The sequence below is a fragment of the Mobula birostris genome, chromosome 21 (genome assembly GCF_030028105.1).
Source record: "Mobula birostris isolate sMobBir1 chromosome 21, sMobBir1.hap1, whole genome shotgun sequence".
Taxonomy (NCBI): Eukaryota; Metazoa; Chordata; class Chondrichthyes; order Myliobatiformes; family Myliobatidae; genus Mobula; species Mobula birostris.
In genome coordinates, this window is record NC_092390.1 from 21808836 (window position 1) to 21825410 (window position 16575).

The window sequence follows — 16575 nt, forward strand, 5'->3', positions numbered from 1 at the left end:
ATGAAGGATCAACTGTATTTGCCATATACATTTACACATAGTAGGAATTTGCATTGGCCAACGTGCAACATAGAACCAAAAACAACATTCAACAGTTATAAAGAGTAAATAATAATATAAAAATAAAGTTAGAGGTTAAAGTATGTATATGGAGTAAAACATACATAAGTACATAAATACCATCATGTATTTACAATGTAAACAGCATTATTAAAACTGGTTAAAGTGTCTACAATGCTGTGCAGTGACTGGGTAAACAGTTGGGTGACAGGGACAACTGGAATGGTTGCTCGGATTATCTGCCTGGAGATGAAACTTCTAAGATGGTGTGAAGAGTTTGTTTTCATAGCCCTATTGTGCTTTTCAGACAAAAGCATTAGGAAATCGACATTTCCCAATTAACTTCATGATTTATCAAATGGTATACATCTCATGACTCTTCCCACATAACAATTCCACCAGCCCACATTCCAGAATCAAAGGAAGAGAACAATGATATATTAATTATTATCGCTATTCTTCTGCCAAGGATGTGTAGAGTGTTGAAACCGCTTTGCAGAATTAAAGAAACTTTAAAAATTGGAAGTGCACAAAAAAACTTTTGACCCTAACACTAGTCCAAGTCTTGAGTCTCATTGGCTTCTGGGCACCCTGTAATTATTTTGGAATTCATAGTTGTAATGATCACAAGACTCTTTGCACTCATTCGTCATTTCTGTGTAAAATTGACGGCATGTCCTAGTGCTCACATACAAAAAGAGAAGAACAACAAGAAAGTGTAAGGAATTCATTGTCTCCCATTTAGTATCAATACTATCATTCTACTATCACAATAATATGCAGAAATGTCAAAATCTCACTCAATTTTTTGCAACAATTACCACATCATGTAAAGAAAAAGACTCTTATTCTTTGTTGCTTAAGTACCTAGTTCCTTATACTAAGACCATGGCCCCAGTAGCTCAAGCCTGTCTAACCATGGGAAGCAGCCTCTCAACATCTATCCTGATAAGTTTAATCATTGCACTAAAATCAGTTGAAACTTAAGGAAATAAAATTTCTCTTTCTAAGACAATTTTCTCACCTAGAAAGAGTCTGACAACCTATATTTAATTTATTCGTTTGTTATGGAAGGACACATATGAAATGTTGATTGGAGATCAAATTTTACCAAGAAATCAGGTTTAATTCTTCTGTTCCTCTTCAAAGTATCATGTATTGTTTTCACCACAGAAAGCAGATTAAGGCCTTCGTCGCATGAATTAACTTGCACCTCTGATGGTACAGTATCCCTTCAGTATTCCACTGGGGCTCAGTCTAGATGGTACAGTACTCATTCAGTAATCCACTGGGGTTCAGTCTAGATGGTACAGTACTCATTCAGTATTCCACTGGGGTTCAGTCTAGATGGTACAGTACTCATTCAGTATTCCACTGGGGCTCAGTCTAGATGGTACAGTACTCATTCAGTAATCCACTGGGGTTCAGTCTAGATGGTACAGTACTCATTCAGTATTCCACTGGGGCTCAGTCTAGATGGTACAGTACTCATTCAGTATTCCACTGGGGCTCAGTCTAGATGGTACAGTACTCATTCAGTAATCCACTGGGGCTCAGTCTAGATGGTACAGTACTCATTCAGTATTCCACTGAGGCTCAGTCTAGATGGTACAGTACTCATTCAGTATTCCACTGGGGTTCAGTCTAGATGGTACAGTACTCATTCAGTATTCCACTGGGGTTCAGTCTAGATGGTACAGTACTCATTCAGTATTCCACTGGGGTTCAGTCTAGATGGTACAGTACTCATTCAGTATTCCACTGGGGCTCAGTCTAGCTTGTACAGTACTCATTCAGTATTCCACTGGGGTTCAGTCTAGATGGTACAGTACTCATTCAGTATTCCACTGGGGCTCAGTCTAGATTGTACAGTACTCATTCAGTATTCCACTGGGGCTCAGTCTAGATGGTATAGTACTCATTCAGTAATCCACTGGGGTTCAGTCTAGATTGTACAGTACTCATTCAGTATTCCACTGAGGCTCAGTCTAGATTGTACAGTACTCATTCAGTATTCCACTGGGGCTCAGTCTAGATGGAACAGTACCCCTTCAGTATTCCACTGTGAGCTCAATCTAGATTTTTATTTTCATGTCTGTAGACAGACCATAAGACATAGCAGAATTAGGCCATTCAGCCCATTGAGTCTGCTCTGCTATTCCATCATGGCTGATCCCAGATCCAACTCAACCCCATACTCCTGACTTCTCACCATATCCTTTGATGTCCTGACCAATCAGGAAACTATCAACTTCCGCCTTAAATATACCTACGGGAATTGGCCTCTAGCGCAGTCTGTGGCAGAGCATTCCACAGATTCACCACTCCCTGGCTAGAAAAATTCCTCCTTACCTCCATTCTAAAAGGTCAGCCTTCAATTTTGCAGCTGTGTCCTCAAATTCTGGATACCCCACCTTAGAAAGCATCCTCTCCACATCCACCCTATCTAGTCCTTTCAACATTTGGTGGATTTCAATGAGATCTCTCTGGATTCTTCTAAATTCCAGTGAGTACAGGTGAAAAGCTGTCAAAGCTCCTCATATGTTAATCCCCTCGTTCCTGGAATCATCCTCTTGAACCTCCTCTGGACTCTCTCCAATGACAACACATCCTTTCTTAACATCATCTGCAAATTTTGCCACAAAGCCATCAATTCCATTATCTGAATCACTGACAAACAATATGAAAAGCAGCGGTCCCAATACTGACCCCTAAGGAACACTACTAGTCACTGGCAGCCAACCAGAAAAAGCTCTTTTTATTCCCACTCATCTGCCTCCTGCGTGTCAGACATTCCGCTATCCATGCCAATATATTTCCTGTAACACCATGGGATTTTATCTTATTAAGCAGCCTCATATGCCTTCATATGCCTTCTGAAAATCCAAGTAAATGACATCCACTACTTCTCCTTTGACCATCCTGTTTGTTACTTCCTCGAAGAACTCTAACAGATTTGTCAGGCAAGATTTCCTTTTACAGAAACCATGCTGACTTTCACATATTTTATCCAAGTGCCCCGAAATCTCATCCTTAATAATAGATTCCAACACTTTCCCAGCCACTGAGGTTAGGCCAACTGGGCCTATAATTTTCTTTCTAATCTAATCTCAATTAGATGTGTCAAGTCAGTGCAGAAAATGGAACTGACAACTGCAGATTGGAAATGTTGCTGGATGCTCTACAGATAGATTGCAAAGGGTTGTTTGCACCATCAGAACATGCAAGGCTGGAAACTTGCATGGAAATCCCAGCCTTGCATGTTCTGAGAGTATTGCTAGGCTTCTCAAAATATGGAGGAAAAAAAAAACATACATTCCCTAGCTACCCAGGAGATCCAACTGCTCACTTTTTAAACCAGACTGCTCACTGAAGGTGTATTCTGATAAAATATATACTGTATGGATAACCACTGAAGAGAGACCACCCTGAAATTATACACAGCAACACACAAGATGCTGGAGGAACTCAGCAGCTCAGGCAGTATCTATGGGGGGGGGGGGTTGAAGCTATTAATTATACATCTATAGACAACATTATGAAATTATACTCACTGCGCCTGACATTGAGCTAAACTGAACCATTTCATTGCAAAACCTCCAATGCATTTTACATAATAAAGTAGTCCAAATGCAGGTTCCAACACTGTGGATACTAAAACCAGAGACTCACCTGTGTTTATCTACACTTTTGCCTTTCAAATGCACATATCACAATTTTATCAACTACTCCAAGTGACTAAATGTCCACTGCTCCTGGAATATGGCTAGATTGTCCAAAGTAGGTTTTCATTAAGTCATTAACCATGGTCCGATCTACTCTCTGGGATTGAAATGGCAATACTGCAAAGAAGAGCAGGGGTAGTTAATCCCCTTTGTCCTGGTCACTTGCCTCTTACTGCAGATCACGATCTTTATGGGCGCTCACTAAATCCAGACTAAGACTGGGACTGTTCCTTACATGACTGCAGTGGCTTACGTTAAAAGTTCCTTATTAGCTGTAAAGAGTTTGGGGCTAGATAAATGTCAGTTTTCCTTTTTCACTATTAGTTAAGTATTTCATTTTAGGGGTGTCATCAGATTTGTATTTACCCCATACCTTTAGCAAAGAAAAACACAATCTTTGGCGAGGAAAAGATATTTTTAATATATAGCAAGTGTGGGCTCACCCTAAAATAGAAATACCAGGAAAAGTGAGTCGGCTAAGTGTTAAGCCCCTTCACATTTTACAACTTATTTTATCCCGGTTTTGTTAAAATCGTTGCAGGCAATTAAAACTATGATAAATCCGGATTCCCTGAAAACCCCAATCGGACATGGCTCCTGTCCCTCGAACTTACTGCGAATTCCGTTAATTAGAGCTGTGCAAAATCCCGAGGAAGGCTGGTTCTTTTCCGGGTACACTGGGGGCTCCTCGCATTGGTAAGGGTTGCTTGGGAAAGAGCTGGGGTTGTAGATAGTCTGCACTTTGAAAGGGGAGTTCGGAGGCGAGCCCTCGTATGCTGCGTTATCCCAGGCGTTCTTATTCGACAAACTTTCCATCTCATGCACCTCCTGGATGGGTAAATTCAGATCGCTGTCCTGACTGGAACTCATGCTGTTGAACTTGGTCTTTAACAAAACCTGGGGGGGGGGTGGTTTATGTGGGTCTCAGCTGTGGGGAGCTGTGGCGAGACGTCTGCTCAGCGGTTCAGAGAAAAAGGTTGACAGGTGGCGGGCAGTGAGCAGGGCACACACCAATACCACAATGCTGTCCACGCCTCCTTCACCATCCCGCGCAGAGATGACGCCAGGCGGAGGGAGAGAATGGGTCCTGGGAGAATTGGAGCTCCCAGTTGGGAGCGGGCGAATGGGATGCACAGAGAGCCTCGGGAAGAGGCAGCGAGATTAGCGTGTTGTTACATCCCCCTGGGAGGTGGTCGCATCACGCTAATGGACAAGGATCGTTACAGAACCCATTTGCAGTTGGCAACATCTGATTCACATCCCTTGGCTGCTGTGCCCAAGGTCGCAAATCGTTCGAAGGTGTCGAAGGCAGAATATTTTTTTAAAAAGGACGGATTCAGGTTCTAAACAGTTCTGAATTTGATACGCAGTTCAGATTTGAAGCTGGATTGTAATTTGCCCTTCTGCCTGCATTACCACGCAGTAAATGTCATCTGAATTCTCCAGGTGGGATGTGTATCAATTTGGTCATGGATTTTTGACCTACTTCCACCAATAAAATTTAAATTTTTGGCACTTTTCTAACACCACGGTACTAAAATAACCAGAACGCGATAGCTAGGGTTTTTCGAGTTTGATGTAATTTTGGAAATTGCCGTGCTGAAGTGCATACCATATCTCAAGCGCAGGAGCAGAGGCAATGACCGAAAACAACGAGAGTTCTGACTAATTAGGCTCCGGGAAAGGGAACGTTGGTTACCAATTGGCACTGACTTAATCGCAGTGGTTGTAGCTGGGACAGTAACTGCAGTTTTCAAAATCGAGCGTGGTGATGGCCAGTAGTTATAAAACCATAAGATATAGGAGCAGAATCAGGCCATTCGGCCCGTCGAGTCTGCTCCGCTCTTCCATTATGACTGATTTATTATCCCTCTCAACCATATTCTCCTGCCTACTCTCCATAACCTTTGATGTCCTTACTAACCAGGAACCTATCAACCTCCGCTTTAAATATACCCAATTACAGCAGTGTCTGTGTTCCACCTCCCCGTAATTAAAGAAGTTCTGTATAACCTGAACTTCTCTCACTGCACCAGCTCAGTCCATAGACCTGCAATTTGGAGATCTTGTTTTCTGGCTGGACTGTTACTACAGTGTAACTACCAAATACATTTCAGTAATTCTATTCTTTTATGTCTATTACAATATAATCCTGTTTTTTTCTTAAATTCAGAGCAAATCAATACTCCCTTTCCAGTGCTATATAGAGTTTTTGATCAATAGGGCCACCACTTTATCTGCTACGGCCTGAAAATAATGTCTACTATTCTATAAAGGCTCCATATGAGCAATAAAGGACTTGCATTTATGCAGGATATTTCACAGCTGAAGACATTTCAAAGCATGCTAACTGTCAAGTTATTGTTTTGAAATACAGGCCCCCAACTAACCAAGGGCCTTTGTTGTTCAGTCATTAAGTAGAGTCCAGCTCTTCGTGACATAGAAACATAGAAAACCTACAGCACAATACAGGCCCTTCAGCCCACAAAGCTGTGCCGAACACGTCCTTACCTTAGAAATTACCTAGGGTTACCAATAGCCCTCTATTTTTCTAAGCACCACATATCTATCCAGGAGTCTCTTAAAAGACCCTATCGTAACCACATCCACCATCCTTGTCAGCAGCCCATTCCACATACTCACCACTTTCTGCGTAAAAAACTTACCCCTGACATCTCCTCTGTGCCTACTTCCAAGCACCTTAAAACTGTGTCCTCTCGTGTTAGCCATTTCAGCCCTGGGAAAAAGCCTCTGACTATCCACACGATCAATGCCTCTCGTCATCTCTCATCCTTTGTCGCTCCAAGGAGAAAAGGCCAAGTTCACTCAACCTATTCTCATAAGGCATGCTCCCTAATCCAGGCAACATGCATGTAAATCTCCTCTGCACCTTTTCAATAGTTTCCACATCTTTCCTGTAGTGAGGTGACCAGAACTGAGCACAGTACTCCAGGTGGGGTATGACCAGGGATCGAGATAGCTGTAACATTACCTCTCGGCTCTTAAACTCAATCCTACGGTTGATGAAGGCCAATACACCATCTGCCTTCTTAACCACAGAGTCAACCTGCGCAGCAGCTTTGAGTGTCCTATGGGCTTGGACCCTAAGATCCCTCTGATCCTTCACACCGCCAAGAGTCTTACCATTAATACTATATTCTGCCATCATATTTGACCTACCAAAATGAACCACCTCACACTTACCTGGGTTGAACTTCGTCTGCCACTTCTCAGCCCAGTTTTGCATCCTATCGATGTCCTGCTGTAATCTCTGACAGCCCTCCACACTATCCACAACACCCCCAACCTTTATGTCATCAGCAAACTTACTAACCCATCCTTTCACTTCCTCATCCAGGTCATTCATAAAAATCACAAAGAGTAGGGGTCCCAGAACAGATCCTGAGGCACACCACTGGCGACTGACCTCCATGCAGAATATGACCTGACTACAACCACTCTGCCTTCTGTGGGCAAACCAGTTCTGGATCCACAAAGCAATGCCCCCTTGGATTCCATGCCTCCTTACTTCCTCAATAATCCTTATATGGGGTACCTTATCAAATGCCTTGCTGAAATCCATATACACTACATCTACTGCTCTACCTTCATCAACATGTTTAGTCATATCCTCAAAAAATCAATCAGGCTCGTAAGGCACGACCTGCCCTTGACAAAGCCATGCTGACTATTCCTAATCATATTATGCCTCTCCAAATATTCATAAGTCCTGCCTCTCAGGATCTTTTCTATCAATATACCAACCACTGAAGTAAGGCTCACTGTTCTATAATTTCCTGGGCTATCTCTATTCCCTTTCTTGAATAAGGGAACAACATCTGCAACCCTCCAGTCCTCCGGAACCTCCCCGTCCCTATTGATGATGCAAAGATCATTGTCAGAGGCTCAACAATCTCCTCCCTCACCTCCCAGAGTAGTCTGGAGTACATCTCGTCTGGTCCCAGAGGCTTATCCAACCTCATGGCCTCAAGGACACCTGCACACCAAGCCTTCTTGTTGGAAACTGTCTCTTAACTTGGGGACCACAACATCCTATTTGTGCACAGCTATCTTCCATACATAACAATTGATCTGGTCATCTGTCTGAGTCAGAGTCATGCAGCACAGAATCAGGCCCTTCACCCTTCATTTCCATGCTAGCTATTACTCACGCTACGTTGTTGACTTTAGCCTCCAAGGTTTTTGGTTAAACTCTGTGCTGGAGCACGCGATGTAGTGCAGTTTTAACTGTTGGGGGTGCTGTCTTCAGATGCAGGATACAGAATCATATGGTCATCTGGCTCTCCTGCACAGTGTATGCACTGTAAGCCAAGCATGATGTCTCTATCATGCCTGGTCCTATTTATAGCACTTGGCCAGCAGTCTTATGTGCCCGAGAAATTCAAGTCCAGATAATTTTTAAACATTGCAGGAGTACCCTCTTCTACCACCCTCGCTACCACTGCATTCCCAGATTCCAACCACCTTCTCAGTACAAAAAGTACTCTTTAAATTCTCTTTTAAACCTCTCTCCCTTACCAAAAACTCATGCCCTTGAGTTCCAGGTGTATCTGCTTTGAGGAAAATTTAATAATATTGTTATGTATGGATCTATTTCTTTTAGTGCAATGACTCCCCTTAGCACTACTTATCAATTGATAACTTACCGATGCACATTGATCTGTTGTTTACACCTGTGTATAGATCTGTCTCTCTCTCCCCCTCTCTCTCTCTCTGCAATGTGAATATACCAGTTATAGCCACCTCTGCGTGCATGCCCTTATTTAATTGATATGTGGTTGTACAGACACAACATGTATCTACCTCATCTACACTCCTCATCATTTTATATATCACTGCTAGATGCCCCCTTGGCCTCCTCGTCTCCAAAGTAATTGAGCCCAGCCTATCCACTCTCTCTTCCTGGCTGAGACAGACTCTGTGTGGGGTTCTGGAGGACTGCTGTTTCACGATTCCAGTGACCCAGGGTCAATTCTGACCAAAAGTGTCATCTCAGCAGAGCCTGTACACTTTCCCTGTAACTGTGTGGGATCCCCTGGGCAACCTGTTTCCCTTCCAGCTCCTGTGGGTGTGCAGCTGGCAGTTTAATTGGCCACTGTAAGTTACCCCTGCTCTGTAAGTGAGTGGCATAATTTTGGGAAACTGATGTGAAGATGCAGAGGATAAAAAATTAGATTTGTATAAGTTAAAATTTGATGGTTGGCAGGGACTTGATGGACTGGAGCACATAAATCTGTGCTTATATGCAATTATGACTCTAAGGATAAAAGGGATTTTGAAATAATTGCATTTAAATTTCATCTTTGTCTACTGTTGTTGGTAGACTCATTTGGCAATGTATAGGAGTGAGATAGTTGGCTGATTAAGTAGTATTGCAACACAACCTTGCACTCAATATTAGCAAGAGCAAAGAATGGATTTTGGACTTCAGGAAGGGGAAATTGGGAGAACACCTGCCTGTAATCATTGAGGGGCAGCAGTGAAAAGACTGAGCAGTTTCAAGTTCCTGGGCCTCACCATCTAGGAAGATCTATGCTGGGCCCAAACATTGAAGTAATCATGAAAAATGCAGGCTATATTTGTTACCAGTTTAAGGAGATTTGGTGCGTCACCAAAGACTCTCATACATTTCAACAGAGAGAATTCTGACTGGTAGCATCACAACCTGGTATAAAGTCTCAGTGCACAGTATTGCAAGACTCAGCTAGTTCTATTATGGGCATCAAGAACATCTTCAAGAGGCAAAGCATCCATCACCAAGGACTCTCCCATCCGGAGGACGCCCCTTTCTCATCACTACCATCAGGGAGGAGATGCAGGAACCGGGAGACCCCCACTGAATGGTTCATAAATTCTACCATTAGATTTATGAATGGTCTATGAACATGACCTCATTATTCCTTTTATTTGCACTATTTATTTAATTTTGTAATTTATAGTAATTTTATGTCTTTGCACTGCTGCTGCTGCAAAACAACAAATTTCATGCCATATAAGTCAGTGAGAACAAACTTGATTCTGATTCAGCAGTAATTCTCAAAATATTCGTGCGCGGCCGCTCCGAAATGATATCGTATCTGTAAGTAGGTACCGTGCACAATCCTGATTTGATGGAGACAGACGTGAGAAGCACGGAGGAACATCTGGAGGAACTTCTGAAATGCCCACTTCGCTGCCGCTGCTACTATGCGATTAAGAATCTACAGAGGGGAAGGCCCCAAATCCTCTGCTTTGCCTATTGCCTGTTCCGGGGGCCGGGGTTGAAGCACTTGGCAGAGATGGTGCTTGGTGCTCGGCGTCGGAGGGCTGGTTGGAGGCTCGAAGTTTTCGGACGGATTCAGAGTCGGACTGTGGTCGGGTGCTTCCAGGATGCTGCATCGGCAAGTTTGCGGCGCTGGAAGCTCATGGCAGGGAGAGTTTCTCTTCCTTCTACCGTCTGTGTGAGATGATAGGACTTTCGAGAGACTTTGATACTTTTTTTTACCGTGCTCATGGTCTGTTCTTTATCAAATTACGGTATTGCTTTGCACTGTTGTAACTATATGTTATAAATATGTGGTTTTTGTCAGTTTTTTTAGTCTTGGTTTGTCTTGTGTTTCTGTGATATCATTCTAGAGGAACATTGTATCATTTCTTAATGCATGCATTACTAAATGACAATAAAAGAGGACTGTGTGTCCTCATAATCTAATCCAATATTCAAAGTCTACTCTTTGAAGAGTACACATGATACTAATTTGTCTCGTTGTAAATTTTGACCAGTGGAAAACAAAAAACATGCAATTATTTAAAACCTCAACCTTCAATGCATTCTCGACATTGTCTTCCACTCCACGAATATTATTGTCCTTGCAAAACATTGCTATCCTCTTCACATAAAAGGTGAGCAACTGACAAGCATTGTTATACTCCCTAAGGTTGCAATTCCACCACCAGATACACTTTCCCCTCCACTTCCAGCAATTTGAGAAGACCCTACCCCCTGTGATTACCCTTCCATCTGCACTAACCACGTTCCATGCACTGACACCTTATCCATGCAGCCACAGCATGTATAACAGGTCCTATCACCCCTTCCCTTCCCACCATCCAGTGACCCAAATATAATTTTCTAATGAAGCAACAATGCATTTGGACTTCTTCCAATCTAGTGTGCTGCATTTGATGTTCACAGTTCAATAGTGGAAAAAAAAAACAAACATTGATTGGATGACTACATTTTGGAGCACCTGTGTTTATTTTGCAGGGTACAACCCTAAGCTTCCTATTCCTGTTAATCCCAATTTGACCTGTCAACCAGTGGCCTTCTGCAGATCCCAGATCAGGCTTGAAGACGAGCACCTCATCTTTCATCTGAATGACAGTTTTTTCAGGCATTCTGACTGGTTGAATCACAGCCTGATACGGAGCCTCCAGTGCACTGGATCGCAGCAGGCTTCAGACGGTTATGGTCTCAGCCAGCTCTGCCATGAGGACAATTACAAGGGGACTTCAGGAAGGTTGTATCCATCATTAAGGATGCTCACCATCTGGTACATGCTTTCTTCTCGTTACTACATGAACGAGGTGGTACAGGAGTCTATAGAGCAGCACTCAATGATTCAGGAACAGCTTCTTCCCCTCCACCATCAGATTTATAAATGGTCCACGATTATCTCTTCCACAAATTTGAAAAAATAGCCCCGAGAACAATGACCACAGACAGGGTAAAGTAACTTAAGTATTTTTTTACTAGTACTGTGGTGTTGTAAACATAGTGCCACTTTCTCACTGGTACACTGCACAACCTTATTTTCTCCTCTGTCCACAAAGCTAATGGATCTTTGTGAAAATCAACCTAGTTCACCAACTTCCCCAGGCAATGAATTATGTCCCATATGTGATTCCACATGTTCTATGTGACTGCATTAATCGTCTGATCAGAAGGCCTAGAAAGCAGTTATATTTGTATCATAACTGCACTGGTTCAGAAAACTGACTCAACATCTCCTTATGAAGAGTAAACAGGGATAAAATGCTCGTCTCCCAGTAATGATTACATTTTTTGTCATTCTGTGGCATTCAGTACATTCTCAGTACTGTCTTCCACCTTGAAAATATTATCCTTGAAAAATATTTGCACTTTCTTAATGAACAAAATGAAAGATTGACAAATCTTGTACTCTAGATTTCTCTGTGTTTGCCCAATATGAATATCAGAGATCCTGCAGATGCAGAAAATCTGAATAAAAACAGAACAGTGGAAGCATTTGGCATCAGTGGAAAATGAATTAAGTTAATGTTTAAAACACAAGAGATTGTGCAGATGCTGGAAATCCAAAATACCACAAAAAAAAAAACTCTGGAGAAACCCAGCAGGTTAGGCAGCATCAATTGGAGAGGAATAAAGAGACACATCAGGTCCTGATGAAGGATCCTGGCCTGAAACGTCAACTCCTCTCCATGGATGCTGCCTGACCTGCTGAGTTTTTCCAACATTTTTTGTGTGTTACTACAGTTAATGACATAGGCACAGGGATAGAAAAGGTTAAGAGGGATATGGGCCAAACTCAGCCAAATGGGATTAATTTAGATAAACATCTTGGTTGTTATGGATGAGTTGGACTGAAGTGCTTGTTTAAAACAGTACAGGCCCATGATGTTGTACTGATCTTTTAACTTAAACCTAACCCTTCCCTCCTACATAGTCCTCCATTATTCTATCACCCAGTGCCTACCTAAGAGCTTCTTAAATGTCCCTAATGTATCTCATCTGCCTTCTGCAAGGAGTTCCATGCACTCAGCACTCTTTGAGTAAAAACATTACCTCTGACATTCTATTTTCCCTCTACTTTCCTCCAATCATCATAAAATAATAGCCCCCCCCCCCCACTTGTTTTAGCCATTTATGTTCTGGGTAAAAGTCTCTGGCTATCCACTCAACCAATGGTGTATTGTGTGCAGTCCTGGTGATCTACCTATAGGAAAGATATCGCTAAAATTGAAGGAGTGCAGATGAAATTTACAAAGATGTTGCCAGAACTTGAGGACCTGACTTATAGGGAAAGGTTGAATGGGTTAGGAATGTACTCCCTCAAGTATAGGAGAATGAGGGGATATTTGCTAGAGGTGTTGTTGTATTTAATATATCAGTAATACCTGAGTAATATTCAAGTATTATTGTAAATGTATTGTTTGAGTAAGCATTCTTTGTTGTTTACATAATGCACGGCGGGTCATTTGTAAAACGTACGTAAATGGCATACGTCATTACACCACCATGTCATGCAATTCATGCACACCTTACTAAAGGTAAAATTGAAACCAGACAGGTTTATCTCAGATCATTTGTTCTTCTTTCAATTAGTTTTATGTTTGGAGTTACAAAATATGACAGTGGCAAAAACGAAGTTTTTAATGAGCCCGAGATGACTACCTCCCTCTTGAAATGCAGCAAGACGTTCGAGTTTTTAAAAAAAACACAGCATGGTGTCTCTTCAGAAGGGTGATGGAGAAGTGGTCAAGTAATAAAAAAAACACAAAATGGATGAATTAATCTGTTCATAAACAGTGAGTACTGGGTGATAATAATTATAAACTTCTAAAAAAGCAGAAATAGTTGGTAACATTGGAAAGACTGATGTGTTCAATTGCACAAGAGATAAAGTTGATTGGAAGGGGACACCAGGGAACTAGTAGGGATGACAAGAGAGCTGCAATGGCTGGAGTTTCTGGGAGCAATGCAGAAGGCTCAGTTTCCTTAAGGGAAAATCATGCCTGACAAATCTTTTGGAATTACTTGTGGAAATAACAAACAGAATAGACAAAGGAGAATCAGTGGATGTTATGTACTTGGATTTACAAAAGGCCTTTGACAAGGTGCCACACGTGAGGCTGCTTAGCAAGATAAGATGGTATTACAGGGAAGATACTAGCATGGATAGAGCATTGGCTAATTGACAGGAGGCAAAGAGTGGGAATAAAGGGAACCTTTTCTGATTGGTTGCTGGTGACTAGTGATGTTCCGCTGGAGTCAGTATTGGGACCGTTACATTTTATGTTGTTTGTCAGTGATTTGGATGATGGGATTGATGGCTTTGTGGCCAAATTTGTGGATGATATGAAGATAGGTGGAGGGCCAGGTAGTGTTGAGGAAGCAGGGAGGTTGTAGAAGGACTTAGGCAGATTAGGAGAATGGGCAAGGAAGTGGCAGAGGGAATACAGTGTAGAGTCTCGCACTTTGGCAGAAGAAATAAAAATGTAGGCTATTTTCTAAATGGGCAGAAAATTCAATAATCTGATGTGCAAAGGGACTTGGCAATCCTCGTGCAGGATTCCCTAAAGGTTAATTTGTGGGTTGAGTCTGGGTGAGGAAGGCAAAGGCAATGTTAGCATTCATTTTGAGAGGACTAGAATATAAAAGAAGGATGTAATGCTGAGGCTTTATGAGGCACTTGGAATATCGCGAGCAGTTTTGGCCTGTTATCTAAGAAAGGATGTGCTGACATTGGAGAGGGTTCAAAGGAAGTTCACAGAAATGATTCCGGGATTGAAATCTGGAAATGATTCTGGTTCATAATGGCGCTACCAAAGGCATGCGACAGCTTACTGGTAGTTGGAAAGGCAAGAAGTATAACTTAAAACATTACTACTGACATCTTTTCTGAAGAAAATTATGGTAAACTATCACCAGAAACAATGAAGAAGCAAGCGGAGGCAAAGCTGATTTGAAGGATGGGCCGTGCAGGCGCGTTGCAAAGCCGAAGCATAAGGTGTTTGAGACAGAGTCGTCAATGGAGTTGGTTTCATGGTTGGAGTTGGAGTTCGAGTGAGCAATTTGGAGTGGAATCAATGCAAAAGAGTTTCAATGGCCCATCCACCTAACCTGGGTGTGGGGTTGGAATCACTCCAAGTGCTGAGCTGTTTTTGTGAGATCGAGAATGGCATCAAGCTGGGCGGTCCAAGCATGTTGCTACACTGGGGTTTGGTTTGTAGTGCGAGGCACTACCCAGTGCTTAGACAATTTAAACGCTGGTCCAGATAGACTGGAAAGCCTGAGTGTCGGGACCAGAGGCGAGGGCTGGGCTGATTTCGCTTGCTCTCCTGCAATGTTCGTTCATCTCTCGGTGGTGGACTGCTCTGGCTGCTGTGCTACTTGGGCCTACTCCAGCTGCTCCAGGGAGTGGATCTAAGGACTCATCCTGGTTCGGAATGCTGTCACTTGCTTCTATTGTTTGCATGATTGTGTTTTTCCCTTTTTCTTTCTCTGGTTTTGGTCCTTTTTTAAAATTAGATTCTTTGGGTTTCTGGCTTTGTGGCTGTCTGTAAGCAGACAAATCTCAAGGTGTATAATGTACACATTCATTGATAATAACCGTTCTTTGAATCTTTGAAAGGCTTATCATATGAGGAGTGTTTGATGACACTAGGCCTGTACTCGCTGGAATTTCGGATGAAATGGTGGGGAAGGTAATCATTGAAGCCTATCGAATGTTGAAAGGCATAGATAGAGTGGATATGGAGAGGATGCTTCCCAAAGGGGAGCGGGGAGTCTGGGACAAGAGGGCACAACCTCAGAATAGAGGGGCGTCCATTTAGAACAGAGATGAGGAGGAATTTCTTTAGCCAGAGAGTGGTGAATCTGTGGAATTCATCGCCACAAGCAGCTGTGGAGTTCAGGTCACTGGGGCTTCCGCCTGCAGCTCAAAGGAGTAACACATGCATTTTGTGGCTGCCTTTAATTCCTCCTTTTCCCCAGTCTGAACCTTGAATTATTCAACTTTTATTTTTTGGATCTTAGAACGAAATAGTGGTCATTATGTCGTATCCTTTAAGAAGTGGAAAACAGCCTTTTGAACCCAGCAATGGAAAGGAAAAAACTTCGAAAGAAAAATCAGAAGATATGCCTGTCTGGGCTGAGCGTTTGGAACATACGTTGATGGCTCTCAATAACAAAATGGATAATAACACTTCTGAGTTGAAGTCGTTCCGACAGAGTTTACAGACTATTGAGGAAAATATTCTTTCCTTGAATACTGAGTTTAAAGAATTGAAATGTCAGATTGCGGATATTTCAACCTGATTGGAACAGGCTCAACGCAAAATTGTTGACTTAGAGGCAAAGTCTCGTCGAAATAACATTCATATTTTAGGTCTTCCGGAACACTCTGAATCTGGGAACCTATTGGATTATTTTGCCAATCTGTTTCAATCTCTGTTCTCAGATATTCTATCTCAGCCTCCCAAAATTGAAAGAGCTCACAGAATTTTTACTTCGGAGTTCAGGTCATTGAGTGTATTTGAAGCGGAGGTTGATAGATTCTTGATGTCAGGGTGTGAGACGGTACGGGGCAAAGACAAGAGAATGGCATTGAGAGGAAAATGGATGAGCTATGATCAAATGGCGGAGCAGACTCGATGGGCTGAATGGCCTAATTCTGCTCCAATGTCTTCTGGCCTTATAACTGAATTTTATATACGGAGCGAATTGAACAGTACTCTAAAGTAAATGAAATAGCAAATGAGAAGCAAGTACCAGTTTTGCTGCGTGCATTAGGTGGAAAAGCGTACAGTTTCCTAAGAGGTTTGACTGCTCCAAGCAAACCAGCCAAAATGAACTTTAGAGGAATGCAAGAACAGTCAGAACTGAAGCCATTCTTGATTGCAATACTCTTTTGGTTTCATAAGTGGATTTAAAAGGATGGGGAGTCTATTTCAGCTTATGTGGCAGAATTGAAGAGATTGTCTGAGCACTGTTCTTTCCATAATGGGCTAAATGATGTACTGAGAG

At 42.3% G+C, this 16575-nt stretch overlaps 1 protein-coding gene and 1 pseudogene across 1 annotated transcript in view; one reads left to right on the forward strand and one right to left on the reverse strand.

Moving 5' to 3' along the window:
* Positions 1-4655, reverse strand: part of pkd2l1 (polycystic kidney disease 2-like 1) — a 71267-nt gene extending 66612 nt beyond the window's left edge. Inside the window, exon 1 of the mRNA XM_072239828.1 lies at positions 4400-4655. Coding sequence (XP_072095929.1) covers positions 4400-4655 — 256 coding nt within the window. The remainder of the gene's footprint in view (positions 1-4399) is intronic.
* A 210-nt stretch (positions 4656-4865) lies between these two features.
* LOC140186004 (uncharacterized) overlaps positions 4866-16575 on the forward strand; it is a 31390-nt pseudogene continuing 19680 nt past the window's right edge.